Source organism: Electrophorus electricus, chromosome 6, assembly GCF_041902795.1.
Source record: "Electrophorus electricus isolate QZ-2024a chromosome 6, ASM4190279v1, whole genome shotgun sequence".
In the NCBI taxonomy this organism is placed as follows: Eukaryota; Metazoa; Chordata; class Actinopteri; order Gymnotiformes; family Gymnotidae; genus Electrophorus; species Electrophorus electricus.
In genome coordinates, this window is record NC_137502.1 from 12,102,937 (window position 1) to 12,124,275 (window position 21,339).

A 21,339-nucleotide genomic window follows, 5' to 3' on the forward strand; every position below is an offset into this window, starting at 1 on the left:
AGTAAAGCTACATAGTCCATTTCTTCAGAAACCTCAGGCCTCTCTCTTCATGTCTCCTATGCTGAATTACTCTGCTGATGACCAATCAGTGGGCCGCTGGGTTTCTAAAGAAGGCCAGGCATAGATTATGAGCGGGGAAATGGAAAGCAGTGGATTTTCCGGCCAGAATAATGCCGTGGAAGTGCAGAAGCCTTTGAAAAGCCTCCCTTTTATCAGCCACACCACCTCTTCAGAAAAGAGAGGGGACAGGTGAGGGAGGGCAAGTATGTGCAAGCACGTGTGTGTGTGTGTGTGTGTGTGTGTGTGTGTGTGTGCTTGTGCGTGTGCATGTGCGTTTGGGTGAGAGCGAGAGAGGAGTTTTTGTGTGGAACATGAATATTGCAATGACTCGACTATCAGTGGACTTCTAATGGCCTTGGCACAAAGTTTTACGGGTAATAACAGCACAGCTAAAAACTGTTAGGTTAAAAACTAGCCCTGCACCTAGCTGCTCCATCCTTCAAACCCTGCGAGAAGCGCAGATGGGCGGGTGTATGAGAGGGGAGGTAGGTGTTAAAGTAGGAAGGAAGGTGGAGAGAGACAGAAGAGGGATAAAGGGGGCCAGAATAATGGAGCGCAGGTGGTAACTATTTTGGTGCAAAAAGCCATGAGTCCAAAGACATCAGTGCAAATCGCATCCACTTCAGTGAGTCACTAGTGCACGAACATGATGAGGCATCTTCTCAATAAAGAAACCCTGCATGAAATGATGAGACGTGTTGACAGTGCAAACAGTAATTTATTTTGTCAAAAACCCTGATCACATTTCAGTCTGACACAAGGATTTTCACTGTACTCCAAACAAAAGAAGAAGGAAAACACAGGCCATTCAGAATCACATCAGCATGGGTGGAAGCCAAGGTAGAGCCACTATAAGGGTACCTTGTCCTCCTGGTGTAGAGGCCACCTGGACTGTCCCTCTTACCCCAGACCCACCCCTCCCTACAGAGGTAAGGAAGCTGGGCTCTCTCTGTCCTGATGGTGGCTCAAGGCTATGGGAGCTAGCCCTCCAGGCCTCACAGTCCCGACAGTAAAGCTGGTAGGTGCTGCACTGCTTCAGCGTGCTTTTACCCAGTTCTAATGTACAGTGGCTACTGCTACTCCTTTGGATATTGGACATTTGTGTTCTTTTGAAGTCTGCAAGGTACCTAGGGACACACCAGTCAAGAGAGGTGTAGCCTCTGAGTTTGAAAGGGTTGCATTTGTGTGTGCTATTTTATTTAGAATGACAATTCCCATACTGTCTGAGGCTTCACAGGTTCTGCATTTTCAACATTTGACAGACCCTCTTATCCAGAACAACTTACATATTTATCCATATGACAGTATGTGTGTCCTGGTAATCGAACCAATGACCTTGGCGGTGTTAGTACTTTGCTCTGCCTGCTCCATCCAGGAGCAATTTATTGACTGCTCCTTGGTGTCTGAATACCTGCATCTGTGTGCAATACCAAGTACTATGACCCCTCTGCTACACAATCCCATAAGAAAGTGTTAAATTCTGGTATATTATTTACTAAAAAAGAAAAACAACAACAACAAGGAAAACAAACACATACTGCTCAGAGACGTGATCATGACATCAAACAGAACAATTTCACATGGCTCTTCCAAGTCCTAGGCAGTGTCTTCCCAAATCCCACAGTCAGCCCAAGTATTCTTTTTTTTTTTTTTATCTTCCAAACAAGCTTTTCCGCACGCCGTCTTAAGGCCACTGTGTGTGTACATATTTAAATCCAACCAGCTCTTCGTTTTTCCTTCCCCCTCTATCCCCACACCCATCTCTCCGGCTGGGAGGATTTCAGCTGGACAGCCTCAGAGCTCTGCCCGTTGCCCTGGAAACAGTGACACGTAGTTTACACAGCGGAACAAAGCGCACAGCGCTGCACCCTGATGCGCCCAAGCGCAGAGCGGGACCGCCCGGCCGGGCGAGGTCAGCCTGCTTTCAAAAGCCCGCCCCCGATCAAGGCCAGGGACTAACGACCGACACCGCACGTTGCCAAGACAACCAGCGCCCGCATTCGAGCACGTTTGTCAGCGCGTGGACAGAAGCCAGGTGGTAGACGTGAAAGAGAAGAGATGAAGTCTACCTCCAACAGCGTGTGAGCCCTGAAACATGCCTGTACAGCTCAAGGGCATGGCTACTCAATACCAACTCCTTTTAAGTGCACTGAAAATCCCAGCAGTCTTGAGACGGCTTTTATTACCAGCCTCACTTTTTTCACTCAATTTTAGCCAATCATGGCTACAAACCTCTTACCTACAAACCTCTGTAAAAGAGTGTTTAAATGTACATTATTAAGCCTTTAAAAATCTGTTGAATCACAATTACTACATATCTAAAGAGTTAATCTGGTAATGAAAATTGTTTTCCCTTAAACTTTACTGTAAAGAATCTCATCATTAATCTTGAACTAATAATCAGAGAATCAAAAAGGTCTGAGCCTGCCAAGGGAGATTTAAACATGTTCACATAGGGAGCCTAAAACAGTTTCCTCTGCAGTCTATGCTAATGAAAATGACACTTCCAAAGAAAAAGTCCCTCATACCCTGACTCCAAGTCTGACTCTCTCTCTCTCTCTCTCTCTCTCTCTCTCTCTCTCTCTGTCTCTCTGTGTCTCTCTCTCTCCCCTTCTCCTGCTTTTTTTACCTTTTCTTTCTTCTCTCCCCCCCCCCTCTCTCCTTCTCCCTGTCTCTCTTACCATTTCTCTCCCTCTCTCTCTCTAATTGGGTGCAGATACGATGTGGCAAACTGCTTCTTTCTCTACAGCTCAACATAGTCTTTAATCTTAAAGAAGCCTCTCAGTGGCTACTTCAACTGCCTTCAGTTAAACATCAAGGTGCCCACACACACACACACACACACACACACACACACACACACACACACACACACACAAGGGAACCAAGAAATCAAGAGAGGAACAGGTTGAATTAAGATTTCTTTCTGTTTCTGAGAAACGTGCTGAGATACTATAACATTATCATAGATAAGTAATTTTTCTTTGTAATGCTGAACTGTTATACACATTAAAAGTGTGACAAACTGCATTTGATTCCCTCAAATGACTGTGCTCTGCACTCTGCACAGAGCACGCCAAACACTAACCATTTCAATCTCTAACCCTCAATAAGCATTTCTCCTTCTCACATAGCAGAGAACACAAGAAAATGGAAGGTTTCACATCACACAGAAAGACTAAAGGGTCAAATTCCTAACACCTGCCACCAAATGTAACGTGACATTAACAGCAAATAGCGCCACAGTAAAGTGTTTCCTTATTCATAAAATGTGGCTTTTTCCCATTTTTCCCCTGGCGTGATATATGGTCTTACCGCGTTTTGTCCTCATTTGCATATGTCGTTAACGATTCATAATAGAACACCAGTCCGCAAAAAATGCCACCCAAACGTGGAGCTGTACGACGGTAATCATCTTGGTAAGAAGCTAGTGTGGATGGGATGATATTGTCTCTAACAATGTTAGATCATACATGCATCAACATCAAAATTGACAAATTTGTTGAAAAAGGCACATTCTCCTGCAAACAGTAGGAGTACAGGCGAAGGAAAGTGACCTGCTTGAACAGGATCTCAGAATGCCACAATCTTTTTCCATTAGAAATGCAAATTTAGGTATTACAGAAGAAGGAACTATAAACAGATATAGACTGAGAAGAGACAGAATTTTACTGCTCTGCCATGAAGTAGAGAAGTCATCAGCTAAGTGCGTTCGTTCAGTTCCCGTCTTAGTGAAAGCTACAATTTATTTACATTTTTATATAACTGGTAGTTTTCAGTGTTTCACTGGTTATCATCACTGGGGGTAAGTCAGTTGTCTGTCTCTTGATGTGGGCCTTTAATATGTATGGCCTCATTTACATGTGGTTTTCACCTGGGGCACAAGTGAATTTACCACATCTGTAAACTGACAACGGTGTGCTAATTATCGCTACAGTAATTCTATGAATAGGAATTAAAAATTCTGTGACAAACATTTTGCACAGTGTAATGTGGTTCCTGTCAAGTTTTATGAATCTGTCCCTAGTTTTAGAATATTTAAGTTCACACATCTAATCTGTATACCTTTATATGATTAAACTAAACATTCTTCTGTTTGTGCATCTTTGCAAGATTAGCATCTTGATGAACTGTGGATGATGCTATATTCTTAGTACCTATTTTAGTGTGTCAGTGTATATAGAGAGAGTGTAGAGAGAGGGTGTGCAGTATTGCATATACCTTTTTGGCAATAGCCTTGAGCTTGGCCAGTAAAGAAGGTTTGGTGTAAAGTACCTCATCCTCCATCTCTTCCCCCTCGCCCTCCATGATGGCACAGCTGTCTGCTGCCGGCAACTCAGCCTCCTTATTGGCTGAAATCACCAGCTTGGAATACTTAAACTCCAGCCTGCGACAGTGAGTGAAGAGAAAAGCATGACATTCAGCATTAGTACAAGCTAACTCCAAGCACAGGTAACCAAATCATGTTGGGTCATTAATCAGTAATCCTGTGGTTAAGGCATTTGCTGATGGGTCAGCGAGTGGGTGCCTGAGCTCAGGGTGACCAAAGCCACATGGGTCTTTACTTTTTGTTCTTCTTCCAGAAGTAGTAAGTGAGGGAGAGGAGGAGTATCGCACAGAAGGCCCCCAAGCTGGTTCCCACCTTCAGCCACAAACCAAAGGCCTCACAGGGAACGCTCCTCTTCACCGGCAGGGATAGCCCTCCAGAACAGAGCCGTGGCTCTGACCACACGTACACAGTGTCCTAAGAAGAAATCCACACATAGACCCAGCCACACTTTAACTACTTCCCACCTGAGCAGACCAATGGCGCTGAAAGAGCTACCCTCTCCAAACCTCCCCCCAACCATGCATAGGGAAGATGAAAGGTTCAAAGTGAACGTTGTGATAGTAGTGAGTGCTGATGGCATGGCCTGTCTAAGAGCACCTGGACCCCTGCTCTGCAGACCCCCTCCACGTGGTGGTAGTCTGCCTCAGTACAAAGCGGACACGCGCTGGAACTCTCCCACAGGAAGTAGAAGGTGCAGCCATCACAGGTGCCTGCTGGACACTCCCTACAGGAGGACACTGCAAGTTAGCTCAGATGTATGGCCCTACCCTGAGCACTCACACCCTAGAAGACACAGGCAAAACACAGGCTCTCTGGACCAATTACAAGACAGGCAATACAGCACAAATAATGCCCCAGTTACGGTGATTCTGTTATTAAAAGAATTAAAGCGAAAGTTGACTGCAGACATCTGACTGAAACCACAGTAGAGTTCAGCTGTCTTTATCAGGAAAAAACTAATGGGCAAATCAACTTTTGGATAAATTGTGTTGAAATTTTAATAACATGAAAACTGAATATGCACTGTTGCAATCAGCAGGACATCTGAGAGATGAAAATTGTCTGGGAAAAAAGAATAATTGATGTCAAAGATGTCAAATATCCTGAGTGGATATTTCAGAGTTAGTAACTTTGAAAGAATCACAGTATATGTCCATGTTATTAGTACTCTACAAAATAAAGGTTCAATGTGATTATTCAAATTAGACAAATTGGACTGTGCAGTGCAAGGATCTGTAAGCTTACAAAAGATTCAAAGTTACATGAAAATTTTTGCCTTCACACTAATTAAGGAGCCAGGAGATTATCTGGACTCACGAAGTTCTACTCTCACAGTCTTCATAATGCATGATCTGAGAGAAGAATGTCTGTGTGTCCCAACGGGACCCTTTAAGCGTAGTCTCACAAAGCTCAGCCTTCAGCGCATAGTGTGAGCCCAGCGCATAGTGTGTTTTAGAGAACAGACGGCATGCATATTTTCATACAGGCATGACGCCAACAGACCAGGCCAAATAACGGCCTCAGCACAGAGTTTAGCTGTGGAGCAAGATAGATGCTGTATTTTCATTTAATGCTTGTCCTATAGAGAGAAGCCACACAGGATACACAAGGACGGAATACCTGGGTACTGATATTTCCCCTTTGGCACCTTGCTCAGGGTTACAGCGAAGCGTGACTACGGTATTCCTGCCTTTCTCACAGGAGGCTGTCGCCTGCAGAGATCTGCACACACAAGTTCCATTTAGCACAAAAGAACGAGTAGCCCTCTTTTGGGCTTTAAGAAGAACAGAACTGGAGAAAAAGGAGGAGCTTTATTGTTGTTATTTTTGGTGTTTATACCGATAGAAGAAGCTGACGTCCGGGACGCTGGTAGGAGGGTTGCGGAAGAGCTCTGGTCTGGCAATTACCCCACTGAGTGATTTCTCCACTGTAGCTCCTGTGAAGCCAGTACAATAACTCTCAGTGAGGCATACAGAGCCTCAGAAAAGACCGCTTCCTTTCAATCACACATGCGTGCGGCTTGCACACACACATACAGACACATGCAGACAGAGTAAGGATGATGCAAGGAAAGTGAAATGAAGAGCTTGACCTCTGACCTCATTTTAATTTAGAAATTTGGTTAATGTGTTTAACTCTGCTTTAAAACCAGTTCATAGTTATAAAGCATGTGTAAGAAGATTTGAGTTGATGCCAATTTGCAAATCCAACTGCATTTCATCCAAAAAATAATAATCTTACAAGATGAAATTTGTTCACAAGGGATACTGCATTGAAGTACATGTACCAGTGGTTATTATATTGTGAGTCACCATAAGAATATAAATGAATGTGGATATGACAGTGAAATAATATGGATATGTTTAGCTACTCCGCAGCAGTAAAAAACATTCAAGGTTAAGTTACATCAAAGGCAGCCATAACATGAATCATGTCTCATGTGAAGAATCACTGACATGGAAGTGGCATGACAAAGCACTCTAGCTTTATATATGATATGTGTAAGGTTTCTACAAATATCAAATATCACTGCTGGTTTGAGAGTGGTCTGCCACCCCAAATCTGTCAGCCAATAGCAGTCTTGTGGTCAGAATCTTACAACTGAAGAAGGCCTGGAGGACAGCAAATGCTAATTTTGCATGGCAACAAATGGTTTATAGATGGCTAACTGTACACATACCAGACGTGCCTACAAGGCAGGCGTAGCCGTCCATGCTAAATCCCAACAACACATTTACTTCATGAGACAACTACAGAAATGGGGAATGAGCAAAACAATACTCACCCAATTCCAGTGTAATTTCACTAAGAGTGTCCTGACCAGGGCTTTTACAGTGTGGTGTGCTAGAACCACTGGCCAGTGCCAAAAACACCATGCAAAAGATTGCAGCAGAAGAGAAAAACTGTAGGACCGAACTATTGCCCCCTGACCACATATCTCCCAATCTCTGCCATACCAGAGTCTAAACTGGACAGCCTGTGTAGCTCATATCACAGCCTGTCTTGCCACCCTGGGGTCTGAGAGGAAATACTCCAGTACTGTAAACTACAGCTTAAACAGACCCCAACCTCCAAAATAGCACCTGCACTTTACGTCCCCTTTACAGTGCTAACATGGCAAAGCGTTACTGTACTGCAAGCACTTTTTTTCTGCTGTATTTTGCATTACAGTGATTAATATGTAACTGCGTTGTAATATCAATTTATTTTTTGTTCTATTTTTGTAGGTAAAGCTGAATGAGTAAGCATTACAATGCACTTGTTCAAAGCATGCAGCAAATAACCATAAATAAAAATCCTGAATGTAAACTTCCTCAATCCCACAATCTCCCTCTCGCACTCGCTCCCTCCCTCGCTCACCTTTCTCACTCCTCTCACACGCTCCCTCATTCATTCCCTCCTTCGCTCCCTCCCTCACTCACCTTTCTCACCCGCTCTCTCTCCTCTCACACGCTCCCTCATTCATTACCTCCTTCGCTCCCTCCCTCGCTCACCTTTCTCACCCACTCTCTCACTCCTCTCACACGCTCCCTCATTCATTCCCTCCTTCGCTCCCTCCCTCGCTCACCTTTCTCACCCGCTCTCTCACTCCTCTCACACGCTCCCTCATTCATTCCCTCCTTCGCTCCCTCCCTCGCTCACCTTTCTCACTCGCTCTCTCACTCCTCTCACACGCTCCCTCATTCATTCCCTCCTTCACTCCCTCCCTCGCTCACCTTTCTCACCCGCTCTCTCACTCCTCTCACACGCTCCCTCATTCATTACCTCCTTCGCTCCCTCCCTCGCTCACCTTTCTCACCCGCTCTCTCACTCCTCTCACACGCTCCCGCATTCATTCCCTCCTTCGCTCCCTCCCTCGCTCACCTTTCTCACCCACTCTCTCACTCCTCTCACACGCTCCCTCATTCATTCCCTCCTTCGCTCCCTCCCTCGCTCACCTTTCTCACCCGCTCTCTCACTCCTCTCACACGCTCCCTCATTCATTCCCTCCTTCGCTCCCTCCCTCGCTCACCTTTCTCACTCGCTCTCTCACTCCTCTCACACGCTCCCTCATTCATTCCCTCCTTCACTCCCTCCCTCGCTCACCTTTCTCACCCGCTCTCTCACTCCTCTCACACGCTCCCTCATTCATTACCTCCTTCGCTCCCTCCCTCGCTCACCTTTCTCACCCGCTCTCTCACTCCTCTCACACGCTCCCGCATTCATTCCCTCCTTCGCTCCCTCCCTCGCTCACCTTTCTCACCCGCTCTCTCACTCCTCTCACACGCTCCCGCATTCATTCCCTCCTTCGCTCCCTCCCTCGCTCACCTTTCTCACTCGCTCTCTCACTCCTCTCACACGCTCCCTCATTCATTCCCTCCTTCGCTCCCTCACCGAGAAATGAGTCTGCCAGGCTGATAGGCTGTGAGGAGAGGGCTGCCTTGAAGCCCCGCCCCTCAGAGGGAATGATGGTAGACTGGCAGATGAAGGCTTCCACCACCGTTGCCGTGGCGTCCTTATCAGACAGGTCAGTGACATTATCGGTACACACCGCTGGCCCGTGACCCTGACAACAGCAAGGACAGAGGAGTAAGAACAGCGCAACGATTCGATGGCAAGACTCACATAAGTCCAATAAACACGTGTGCACATGTTTGCGGATGTGTCTACAAACGCTCGTGTGTACCTCCTGTCCACACAGGCTAATGTTGAAGAGATGGTAGTACTTGGTCCCTTTAGAAGTGAAACTCGGGCCATTCATAATGGATCCAATAGAGCCCAGTGGGCTGAAGTCATATTGAAGAGTCTGGTTCGGCTCCGCGTGTGTGAACAGACAGTCACTGAAACACAACCTGTGCTCCTACACAAGAATAAGAGGGGTTGAGATATACTCGAGTGCTGCAGATCATATTAATACCCATTGAAATGTCTATTGCTTTTCTGCTGCCTGTCTCACCCATTCAGTGACTTAAATCCCTCAGCTTCACTCATTCCTCTCCACTGGCTCACAAAGGCAGCTCACATAACGTCATAAACTTCCAACTCTAGTGCTTCGACATACAATAAGAAAGACAACTCCATTCTATATGCAGGAGCTATCAAATCAACTCATTTGTTCTGTTACCTTTGGGCAGTTGAATATGTTTCAGTTGAACACTGGCAGGGGACAAATTTTAACATCCCTACCCCATGTCACCATCCCATACAAACTCTTTTTTATATAAATACCATTAATATGAATATTGTGTGATTTTATTTTATTTTATTTGGATTTGAAAACAAACTAATACTAACAATGTTGGTAATAGTTGTTAGATTAACAAGGGAACACAAGAAAGATTCAGTTCTACGACAAAATAACTGTGATATTATGAAGATTACAAATGTTCTACAGATACCTTTTTAGCTAATTATTTAAGGCTAACAGATGTTCAGTGTGATCTAACATGAAGAATCAGCTAGCCTCTTACATCACAACATTCACAAGATCAGCACTTAGGAATTAAAACACATGCATGAGACTAGACGATTAGTGTACTCGTCATCTAGCAGACGTTCCTGAGAGCAGCATTACTGTGCAGTATGTAGAGGGAATTTTAAGATCTACGGTGCTGTCGCTGTTCCAGCCCAAAAAACAAAACAAAACACATATACAGCTATAGCAGCTACATCAAACAAACAGAGAACGTTACTCTCCCAATAACAAGCCCTAAACGACAATGCCTATATTAAATCACTGCTATTCAAAAAGACATTCTGAAACTTTTATGCTCATTTTAAAATCAGATATATAAGGGAAAATATGATGAAAATCTCTTGCTTTTCTGTAGAAATGAAAATAAAATCATGCTTGAGATGTGATTTCATTGGGAGGCAAATCAACTGACTCCCTATAAACCCATGCTTCCCTTGTGATTCTATACATGCATTTATGCAAAAGACACCTCTACAGCTCTCCTAACTGTGATTTTGTTTATACATCACACCGGATAAGCACATGAAGGCCACGAAGGGCATTGAACACAACCCAACACTACACACATCCCATGACACTACACAGGCTACAGACATGACTAATAGAAAACAAATCCAAGAGCATTAACGTGCCCGGTCTGGGGCTCTACCTGATCGCTGTGGCTGCCGGGGCCGCAGTGTTGGCATGCGGCGCGCCCGTAGATGTGATGCCCGGAGAGGAAGGTGTTGGGCGGGCACTCCTGGCATCGGCTGCTCTTCTCGTCTATGTAGTGGCCAGCCGGGCACGGCACACATGCAGAGCCAGGCCCCTGTGACTCCACGGCACACGGATGACATGCAGCTGCCCTGCCATCCACCGCATTCATTACTGTGATCGAGTAGATCTTTGCCATGTCATTCACATAGCGACGTACCTGCGAAAGGGAGGCGATTTGAAAAGTATGCTTAGGAACGTCTGCACATGTATGCGCTTGTGTATGTGTGCACGTGTATACGTGTGTGTGTGTGAGCTGACATCCTTAGCTTGGTTGGTGCGTTGGAAGGCCCATGTGTAAGACACAGATGCATTCTTAGTCATGATGTGCATATAGGACTGCTTCTCCCTTCTGCCCTCCCACGATTCCACCACACTGGTGCTCCGTCTGTCAGTGTCCTGCAAAAACAACACACGCACATGCCAAAGAGCTTCCTGGGACAAAAAAAAGAAAGAAAAAAAAAAAAAACCTCAACTAAAGATGGATACTGCAGAACATCCAGAACACTGAAGTGCTGGGGAAAGGAGAAGCTTCATGGAGCACACACAAACTGCTCTGCACAGATGGACATGGACATACCCACCATCATGAAATAGAGTTCACAGTCAGCTGAGCAGATGGTTTCAAACACAAAGGTGATGCGTCCAACCTCAGTTCCACTGGTTCCACTCACTGATGTAGGCAACCTGTGACATGTGAGCAGACAGCCTTGCATACGGTACCCTGCTCTTTCTTAAGCACAATCAATAAAGCTTAAAAATGATTTAGTGCTTTCATACTAGTCAAGAAAGGTTAAGACTTCTTGCAATAATCAGCTCTCAGCACTTCGGTGACTTTGCTTCAGTAAATAAGGGGGGTTTTTTTATTCACCTATTGTTTGTTTTTCAGAAATCCAGTGCTTTTCAAGTGCATACACTTCCATCATAGAATAGATATAAACAGATATTGTGAATGTCCAATCAGTCTGCTGGGTTTTTGCATTGAGAACGTCATCTGAATTTTATGGAAAACTGCTTTGCCTCACCTGAATCCAGGTACTTTGAGGTTTAAGATGAGATAATCATTATCTGAACCCCCCGCTCCAGAGCGAATATGATCCCCTGCCACCTCCCAACCTAAGACACACAACCCAACACATGCACATGTATGCACACACACGCACACACGGAGACACACACACACACAGGCATGCATGCACGCACACAGACACGCACACATACACAGATCAGTAATGTATTAACTGCATTGAAAGAGGCAAAAATTCATATGCTCAAAAATCAAGTACAGAAAAGCAAGGTGCGGCCCTCCCCCTCTTCCTTTCACTCATCTGTGAGCAGCTGTTTGCGGCGCGTTAGTGCCATCTATCTCTCAGAGCCGGGCACTGCATCTGTGTACGCCCAGCCCTTCCAGCAGACGAAAACATTCTCGCTCACCATTCATGTCATCACACTTGGTGTTGGCTACGTTGAAGCAGGAAGACTTCATGTTGGCAGGCAGAACGTTCCACCACATATACTCATAGCCCAGGGCAGGCTCTGTGCCCGCAGGGCAAGGCTGGCACTCTAGGGGGCGACACGTACACATCATCCAAATAACATTCATATCAACAGTGACTTGACAGTGTTTCATCATCACCATCCATTGTTATACATCGTCAGAAAAGTGACAAAAACCAGAGCGCAGATCTGCCTCAATGAACCAAAATATAAAAAAACTAACATACTTGAATAAAGCATCAAAAGCTATTTTTGAAATGTATCTGTTAAAATTGTGTTAATGACCATAAGGAAGAGATAGTACCTTTGAGGCCATCAGAGTATGTTCCTTGGGGGCAAGGCAAGCATGTAGGCGTGTTATTGTTATAGAAACCAGGGTTGCAGGGAGGGCATGGCTCACGCTTTCCAGAAGGGGGCAGTGCTACTGCACCAGGGGATTCCTCCAGACAAATCTTGGGCTCTATCCATTTATACAAGATCTGAGTCTGACCGACACATATGGAGAGAAGGGCATCATCATCGGCAGTTAGCATCTCAAATCTCAGTTCTATCCTCATAGTGAAAAATTCAAAACATATGCTTCATAATCAAGCAATACATTTTTGGGGTTTTTTTGTAAAATTTGAAAAGCTCTGGTTACCTTGCCCTCTTCATCACAGACACTGTGGATCTGGAAGTAGTCTTTCTGTGAGCAAGCAGGTCTCGTCTTACACGTAGATGCGCCCTCCACTGGTTCCACAGAGAGAAGAGTCCAATCACACAGTGGATACCAGCCATAACCATTCAACCACCCAGCAGTACTGGATGATCTGCATAGACATACACTAAAGCTAATATCCACAGCAAAAGCTATCAAAGCATAAAAATCCAAAATACAAATTATCCAGGGTTAAAATATCTTAAAGTTATATTATGCAAAATTTATCTAGGCTTAATGTTATCTTTAAAAAGTTATCAAAGTTTAAAAAGTTATCATATACTAAAGTTATCCCAGCCTAAAGTTCTCATAAGGAAAGATTAACCATGCTTAAAGCTATCCTAAGCAAAAGTCCAAGTCAAAAGTCAAAGTCAAATTTATGTATATAATGTTTTTTACAACAGCTGTTGTCACAAAGCATTTTACATGTAGTAGAGTTCAAGCCCCCAGAGAGCAAGCCAAGGACAATAGCGGCAAGGAAAAACTCCCTAGGGTATATGGAAGAAACCTTGAGAGGAAAAAGAGGGGTCCATCCTCCTCTGGCTGACAACGGATACCTCAATAGCAACAATAAAGAGCAGAATAAGTACTGAGAGGGAAATAGATAGATAGATAGATAGATAGATAGATAGATAGATAGATAGATAGATAGATAGATAGATAGATAGATAGATAGATAGATAGATAGATAGATAGATAGATAGATAGATAGATAGATAGATAGATAGATAGATAGATAGATAGATAGATAGATAGATAGATAGATAGATAGATAATCAATGAACAGCTATTCCGGTTGTGTAGAATTCCTGGTTACAGGCAAATTATCCTGTGCTAGAGCACACAATCAGCAGCTAGAGGCAGCGGTCAGCAAGAAGCTGAAATAGACCAGACTGCTGCGTGATTTGATCTTTCTTACAGGTCAAAACACTAGGCTAACACCACCACATTTAGGGTGAGGTCAGAAAGACTCAACTACACACTCATCAACTCATACATCCCCCCACCCCCCCACCCCCCATCAAAAAACATTGTTGGGTAGTAGTGTGTGCTTACATGCATAGTGGCTGCTTGTGTTGCAGGGGGTACATGAACTGGCCCCTCGGCCTGAGTAGGTGTTCCTGGGGCAGGGTTCACAGGAAGATGAGCCAGGGGCATTACTGAACATGCCAGGCTTACATGGCAAACACTCTGACATATATGCCACACCTGAGAGACAGAGAGAGAGAGAGAGAGAGAGAGAGAGAGAATCTTTGACAGATTCCAAGATAGAATCCGAAAAGAAAACAAAGCCATGTAATAGAGGGTAATCTACATAGGATGAGGTTTTCCAGCTTTACACTGCACCTTCTATTTGGATGTTCTTCAGAAGGACTGGTTTGACTACTTTGGCCCCCACAGCAACCCCAGTGGTTCTCCAGTATAGCACGTTTGTGCTGGACTGTAAGCTGACCTGCATGAACGAGACTGGTCATGCGGTGAACCCACTCAAATGCCCACCTCCAGACCTCTCAGATGTCACACACCATTCTCTGGACAAAAATACACACAGTCAGCATGAATAAGTGTGCGAGTACACACGTTTGTGAGTGTGGGAAGGTGCACACCTTGTGATTGCCCCACTCTCCATTGCCTGTCAGCTTCATCCACTTCTTATCTCCAGTCTTCTCCATCTCCTGGCACTGGTCATTTTGAATCTGTCAATAAAATCACCAGTTCAATCTCTAACTAAAGACCATCCAGAATATAAACACAGATCTTAAAAGCATTTGAATGACTACTGCCAAACGATTCTAATAAAGTTTATAAGAGAAGCGTGCTACTTACAAAGAACTCGAAGAATACGTTGTTGTCCACATACTGGTAGTCAAAGGAGACAAAGCCCTGCTTCTTCAGGTGCACAGCATAGACCAGGGCCACGCTGCACTCGTCTCTGTTAGACTCCACGTAACTACCCTGAGCAGTCCACGAGGAACTACATGGGAACCAGAAGACCACCCACACCCACACCACAAAACAATGTTCTGCTTGAGTAAGTCAGAAAAATACATTAGCATTTTAAAAGACTACCAAAGTGTTTAAACATATAGTTATTTATGTACTGGTGGAGTGAGGTATAAATTTAGCAAACATAAAAAATAAGGCCACTCCCAAAAACTCCCTACGCCCCATGTCACCTACCCATTACAGGCAGACCCATCCTGCTCATGTGGACTGTTGTCAAGGTAGGTTGCTAAACTACTGAATCCAGGGGGAATATCATCCCACTCATCGAAGCGGATGCCGCTGCCCAAAGAGTAGGAGCCGGCAGCGCATGGCCTGCACTCCTGGGCTGTCATCTCCAGGAACTGTCCCGCCGCACATGAGAATGCTGCCACAGACATGTTTTAGTACATATGAGATAGCAAATCACCACTGACGAAAACACGCCAGAGAGTCCAGATGAATGTAAAATGTAAATTTGATACCTTTTATTAAAAAACATTTTCCAAAATAGTAATTAGTAACCAATACACACTCATACACATATATGCATCCCCATACACCACTCCATATAGCCCCATAAACTCCAAATAATCTGCCCGGAACACTCACAAAATGTAATCAAAGCCCACGTTTGCTGAAAACTCGGACAAGGCTACAGTGCCTTTCCTCACGAACCCACAATAACTGCTCAATTATCCAAGCTTTTTCTATTTAAGCCTGGAGCTCTACCAAGGCCTGGAGAGTCTATGGGCATGTGCTGCAGCCTCATTTCACTACAGACTTTCTTCCTCAACAGCGAAAGGCATGTAATGTGCTGGAGTGCACTTGACCAAATTTTATTCAGTGCCAAAAATGCAAACCAGAGAATGGGCTCCTATTGTGGGCCGCAGGGTGATTCTCATGAGCTTACAACTGAATGAAAAAGAAGCCAGTCAGGAAGAAAAGGTGTGTTCATGTAAGCGGGCCCTACGTGTAAGAGTGTACATGTAAGCGGGCCCTACACATAAGACCGTTCACGTAAGCAGGCCCTACACATAAGACCGTTCACGTAAGCAGGCCCTACACATAAGACCGTTCACGTAAGCAGGCCCTACACATAAGACCGTTCACGTAAGCAGGCCCTACACATAAGACCGTTCACGTAAGCAGGCCCTACACAATGACAGTATGCAGATGCTTTTGCACAGATGGCATAAGTGTTTGGGATAAACAAGAGCACACCACTGTCTGCTCTGCTGCTGCAGGGTAAGGAACAATATGATGTAGCAAATTACCGATTTATATCAATTACCTAGAGAGAATGAGGAGATGAGGCTTAAAAAGAGTTACTGGTAAAGAGTCAGGCAGTTACGGAGGCTGAGTGGAAATTCCTTCCTGCAGATATGGGGGTGACAAAAACATGGCTCAAGTCCACATGCGGTGTGAATGACAAACTCAGGCCGTCATTCTGATTTGCTTTCAACATTCCCACGGCACTTTTCGGGTTTGATCACATGCTAACATTTAAACAGGCCTTACATTGACTAATATTTATTTCTCCCCCAAGGTCTCATTAAATCTCAATGTTTCACACACTCTCACACAGTTACCCATAATATGAACCTACTGCATTCTGTGCCCTGCACGGGGTCAGGTAGTCCGGTACACTCTCCTGGCCGCTGAGGAATGGCCACCCTCCATCTGGAGCCAGTGCTATCACACTCTGTGTACTCAAAATAGTAGTCCCCCTGTAGATGCAAACACACTGGAAATTTAATTATCTCTCTTGCTCTCTCTCGCTCTATAGTTTTACAATAGGCAAAGACTGATAGAAAGGGCAGAAAATGTAAACATGGCTCACAATAGAGGAATGTAATTGTAGTGAGTCATATGCTTGGCTTGAGGTTAAAGTGCCACCCCACCCTTTCTCTTGCAGACAACTTCAAGCCCAGCACCATGGCAACTACCAGCTGACTAGAACAATTAGTATACCTTGAGGAAGGGAGGGGGAGAGAGAGAGAGAAATACAGAGACAAAGAGAGATGGACCAACTGTGACGTTGGCGACACAGAGGGAGCAAGAAAAGAGGCTCCTAGGAAGTGCTCTTTATTTTCCATAGTGTATACACATAGTGTAGAACAAAAAACAAGAATGTAATCCATGAGGCAACGTGGCGCTCCGTCATATGCGTCAGTCATAAGACCATTAATGTGCAGCGGTGCCTTCTGGGACCTGTGGGTTTAAGTAACGAGGGATTGTGAAACAGGTGAGTATGATTAATATGAAGGTGATTGGGAGCGGGGCAGATATGTGCTGTGATCCTGAGCCGAAGTGGGCGTGTCCTTCCTGCTGGATGGCCGGCCACCCGTGACACCAACATTATGATGAAGAGTAAAATTTTCCAACATGGAAATGTAAACCAATTTAAAACCACCCTGAAGACATTTTACTTCTACTTCAATATCTCTCTGAACCTTATTTAATCAAAATACTTAGTAAGAACAATTATCAGGAATTAGTTACAATTGCTACCCAAGTAATCAAACCAGTAATTAGGGAGCCAATGACTCACGAGGCGTATGTTAAGACAGAGATGAATGAAAATGGCTCATTGGTTTAATAGTGCTCCACTCGACTGGTCTCCTCTGGTAAAGACTGAGAAGGGAAGGAAAGGCTGTCATCAGGAGGAAACTGATAATAATTCCCGGGAATGCCCTGCAGATCAACTATTCACACTGTGCTACACAGCTCACAACCACCGCGTTAATACCTAGGGCCCCTGGAGTGTCAGGCTGCCAACCCAATGCCCACTGTGGAAGCCCTACAGGGAAGTGCCAGGCTAACAATCGTTATGGAAATACAGCAAGTACACACACACACAAATAATGACCCTTAATGAACATCACCACAGCCTTGAACCAACAGAAACACTAAACCTACTGCTATAAATCATGGTGTAAGAAACAAGTTACTCTGCCTATTGTTCAAGCTCTACATTTAACCACAGGCAAAGACGAATGCCTACACTGGAAGGATTATATACCCTTCTTGTGCTTGTTTGCCCAAAAACACATTTTTGCTTTAAGAATATTTTGTTCAAGTTTCCCCTTTCCACAACTGTAACTTCTTATTATATCCTTAATAAACTGCCCCCAAGGCAACGGTAGTGTCAAGATGTTTAACACAGCTGAACACAGTTCCCTTAAGAATTACTGGCAACTGCAGTTAATATGAACAATATATGTGGGAAAATGCTCTTTGCTCCTAATAAATTATTTCATAGGAATTACATATTTTCTTCGAATTACCTGAATTTATTGTATCACTGCTCAATGAAGGCAGATCTGTGACAATTTTTGACCCCTGCAACTCTGCCCTCTGTGCCTCTTTCATTCATCTGGGTAACAGTATTAAGTAAGTTTGAGCACACTCTGCAGTTGATTGGAGGCTATTCTTCCATGTCCCTGAGTCCTTGGTCCACTAGAAGTTTTTTCTCTCGGATTATTCCACAGCTTTTCAAAGACATTTAGGTTAACAGACAGGTCACAGCAGCTGCTTGAATGTGTGATATATCAGCCGTTTTGCTATGGATCCGAATGCTCTGCACTATCGCCCTGCTATAAAATACAAAACCCTGACAGCTTCACCGAGCTTTACCAAGCTTCCACGGGCAGCCACATCTTCCCATGGGCTTTAAAACCATAGATAATGTCACATAAGAAGAACCTTTCTTCAGCAGAAGGCATGAGGTTCCTTCCTGCACGATCATCCCAATCTGTAGTGTCTCTGGCCCAAAAAATAAATGTATCTGCCTTTTTTTTTTTCGTGACAAAACCCAGTTTCAGTCCACTCTGGAACCAGTAACATTTAGTGAAGTTCACATGCTTACGCTTGGAGTTCAATGTCTTAAATAATGTTAATATTATCATAATGTTAAATCAGCAGTAGAAACAGCTGCATCCTTAGGTAATTTTTTTGGCCTCTCAAACCATTCGCATGCCACCTTTTCATGTAGCCACTCAATCATTTTATTATTACTTATTATTACTTAATAATAATAAGCTACTCATTTGTCTTTTTTATTCAAGTGACATTCAACAAAAACAAAAAACATTTTTTCCTATTTTTAGCAGGGGTCTCAATACCACTGTAAAATCCAGTCACTAAAATATATAATTAATTTAGGTCACTGTACTAAATGACTAAACTAAGCCAGTGCTTCTGACACCACCAGTTTATTAAATGAACCTCAATCATCTTATTCATGAAGTTGCTGAGAAGCCGTAGAACAGGGGTGTGCTAGTACACAAGTGGACATGCCTCCCAAGCAGGAAGACGCAGTCTGGAATCTTTGAACGCTTTTTCCACAGTCCTAGCTCCAAATGTTCTGCTGCTCTTTCTCTTCAATGAGTGTACCTGAACTTATCCTTGATGTCTCTCCTGAAACACAGACAGCCCAGGATGTGTCCACAGAGCTGGTGCAGAGAGGCTATGTTTAGGCCCTCTATCACCAAGTGCTTGAGATAGGGGCATAGCCATGACCAAAGCAGTGAACAACTGCACTTAACGAGCCAAAGGAAGTTGTGTCTTCCATTACCAAAACGTCAAACAATTGTCATATAAGACAAAGCTAATGGATATGGATGTATGTGGTCACTGAAACCGATCCAAGCATGGTGCTAATTATAAAATAAATCAATTCAGGGTTCTCACAAAGACTTTCCATGACCTATAATGAACAGAAAAACAGACCACCTTTGTAAAAATGAGCACAAAAAATTTTATCATAACAATCACTCATAGAAGAAATGTGTAAAAAATATAGCATTTTAAATGGGAACTAAAATTTACGATGTCACAAACAAAATTGTTATTCCGTGACATGACCAAAAACAATCAAATTCCCTAACTTTCCATGTCTAGAATAGAATTTCATGATATTGATATTCCAGTGGGAACTCTGTCTATTAAGTATGCCCCATGCTTTTATATAGGCTATATAAAAATGACTTAAGAAAGTGGTATGGCTGTGGATGTTCACTATGTTTATCAGAGTAACACATTAGGCATATTTGTCTGATGTGGGTAGACATGGTCTTAAATTTATATTCACATATAGAAAGCTGTGGACTTAAAATGTCTATTTTATTAAATATTACCTTTAAAAAAATAAATAAAAACCTTAAAACCTAAAATAAATAAATACATTTGTTAAAATGTCTAACATCATAGATGAAGAACTACAAATGACTCAGCTATTAATAGGAAGAATCACGGTAATGCTAACACTTCAATGTTGTTCAGATCAGCTATATACTGCTATTTTATTTATACATTGAAACTGTAGAAATTCAATAAATTATTAAATCCATTATCGCAAGGGGATAATTCGAAACGTCTTCCATTCACACGCAGGCATATTTTTCCACACGTTTTATAAACTTTCTTCCAGCTTGGTCGAGCACTGTGAGCGAGCGTCTTCCATCACACACTAAGGAGCTCCTGCTGCACATGCCAGGTTAGTCTAACAAAGTAACTGCGGACAGCAAATGCATGCCCATTGTAGCCAATATACATTTATTCATACTTACAGTAATGTTTTTATAGGTGAAAGGTATGCCAAATACCTGCTTCGAACCGAAATGGTAGGCTGTAGCTTGCTTGTCTGGATAACAAGCTCGTTATTTGATAGGTCCACCGAGTTTTAGTTTCATAATCATATTTCCACAATCGATTTATTGACTAGCTCACAGAATTTTTATACCTGTATTCTAATGACAGAAGAAGACGTGTAGTCATGACTAAGCTGTTTAAAACCACATCTGGTCAAAACAACTTAGCATATTTTAATCGCTGAGGTCTCACCTCCTGGCACTGAGGCAGGTTATTAGCCATGGTCATCGGAGCCAGCGCGCCCAGAAGGATGAGAGAGCTGTGTAACCATGCGAAACGCTTTAGAAAAGTAGTTTGCCTCTTCCGATGCTCCATTGTCCGGCGAAGAAACAACAGCCAACCATCCAAGAATGTCGATGTACATAGGAGTCCTGCCAAACAGCTTCCAGTTTCTCTTATCTGCGTTTAGTCGGTCACTCGTACCCCCCTGACAGGCATTTTGGTGACGTCAGGTCGCTGTAATCTGGGAATAGACCATGCTGTTAAAGGTATACTCTGTGATTTTAAAAAGCCATTGGCCATAAAGCAAATCTAGAGAGTTTAACTGCTCTTTAAAATTGATAAAATTGAAGGAAATAGCCAGTAGATTGAAGCAATATTAACTGTGCTCTCTGTAAACAACGTAAAAACCTAAAACGTCTAAAAATTATTCTGAGTTCTTGAGTTATCTTAATTATCTTTTAAAGCAATCCATTTTATATGGAATTGCCTACCATAACACTAATATATAGAAAAAGGGGTCAAGAAATCGGACTAGTTCAAATTCTCAAATGTACTGTAACATGCTTACTAAATCTTTATAGTGCGCAGTAATGAGAACGTTGAATTATGTTCAATGAATCTTTGCCGTGTAAGCCTATGCTTTAATTTACCACCAGGTGGCATTGGATTCAATGAAAATGATAACCA

At 43.5% G+C, this 21,339-nt stretch overlaps 1 protein-coding gene across 3 annotated transcripts; it reads right to left on the minus strand.

Annotated features, from left to right (window-relative positions):
• Window positions 1-758: 758 nt before the first annotated feature.
• Window positions 759-20,859, minus strand: elapor2a (endosome-lysosome associated apoptosis and autophagy regulator family member 2a). Of its 3 annotated transcripts, none has more exons than XM_027009686.3 (22): window positions 20,623-20,859; window positions 16,385-16,505; window positions 14,974-15,163; window positions 14,620-14,767; window positions 14,400-14,489; window positions 14,140-14,245; window positions 13,849-14,001; window positions 12,736-12,824; window positions 12,400-12,580; window positions 12,033-12,161; window positions 11,624-11,714; window positions 11,183-11,285; window positions 10,860-10,997; window positions 10,495-10,758; window positions 9,057-9,230; window positions 8,765-8,936; window positions 6,230-6,326; window positions 6,011-6,112; window positions 4,988-5,114; window positions 4,626-4,804; window positions 4,282-4,447; window positions 759-1,874 (listed from the first exon to the last, which is right to left on the minus strand). In XM_027009686.3, the coding sequence occupies exons 1-22, from the start codon at window positions 20,743-20,745 to the stop codon at window positions 1,806-1,808; spliced, it is 3,012 nt and encodes a 1,003-aa protein (XP_026865487.2). In that variant the 5' UTR covers window positions 20,746-20,859; the 3' UTR covers window positions 759-1,805. The 3 variants fall into 3 exon arrangements, with proteins under 3 accessions (XP_026865487.2, XP_081571616.1, XP_081571617.1); XM_081715490.1 differs by having other exon boundaries at window positions 10,860-11,033; XM_081715491.1 differs by lacking the exon at window positions 20,623-20,859 and adding an exon at window positions 16,619-16,744 and having other exon boundaries at window positions 10,860-11,033.
• Window positions 20,860-21,339: the final 480 nt, after the last annotated feature.

Coding starts and splice junctions, on each gene's coding strand:
- elapor2a (XM_081715490.1), bottom strand. CDS start 20,745: ATGGAGCATCGGAAGAGGCAAACTACTTTTCTAAAGCGTTTCGCATGG. Junction 11,715..12,032: donor CAAGTGTGATGACATGAATG/GTGAGCGAGAAT, acceptor TGTGTGTCTTAG/GTTGGGAGGTGGCAGGGGAT. Junction 10,759..10,859: donor GCACCAACCAAGCTAAGGAT/GTCAGCTCACAC, acceptor TCCCTTTCGCAG/GTACGTCGCTATGTGAATGA.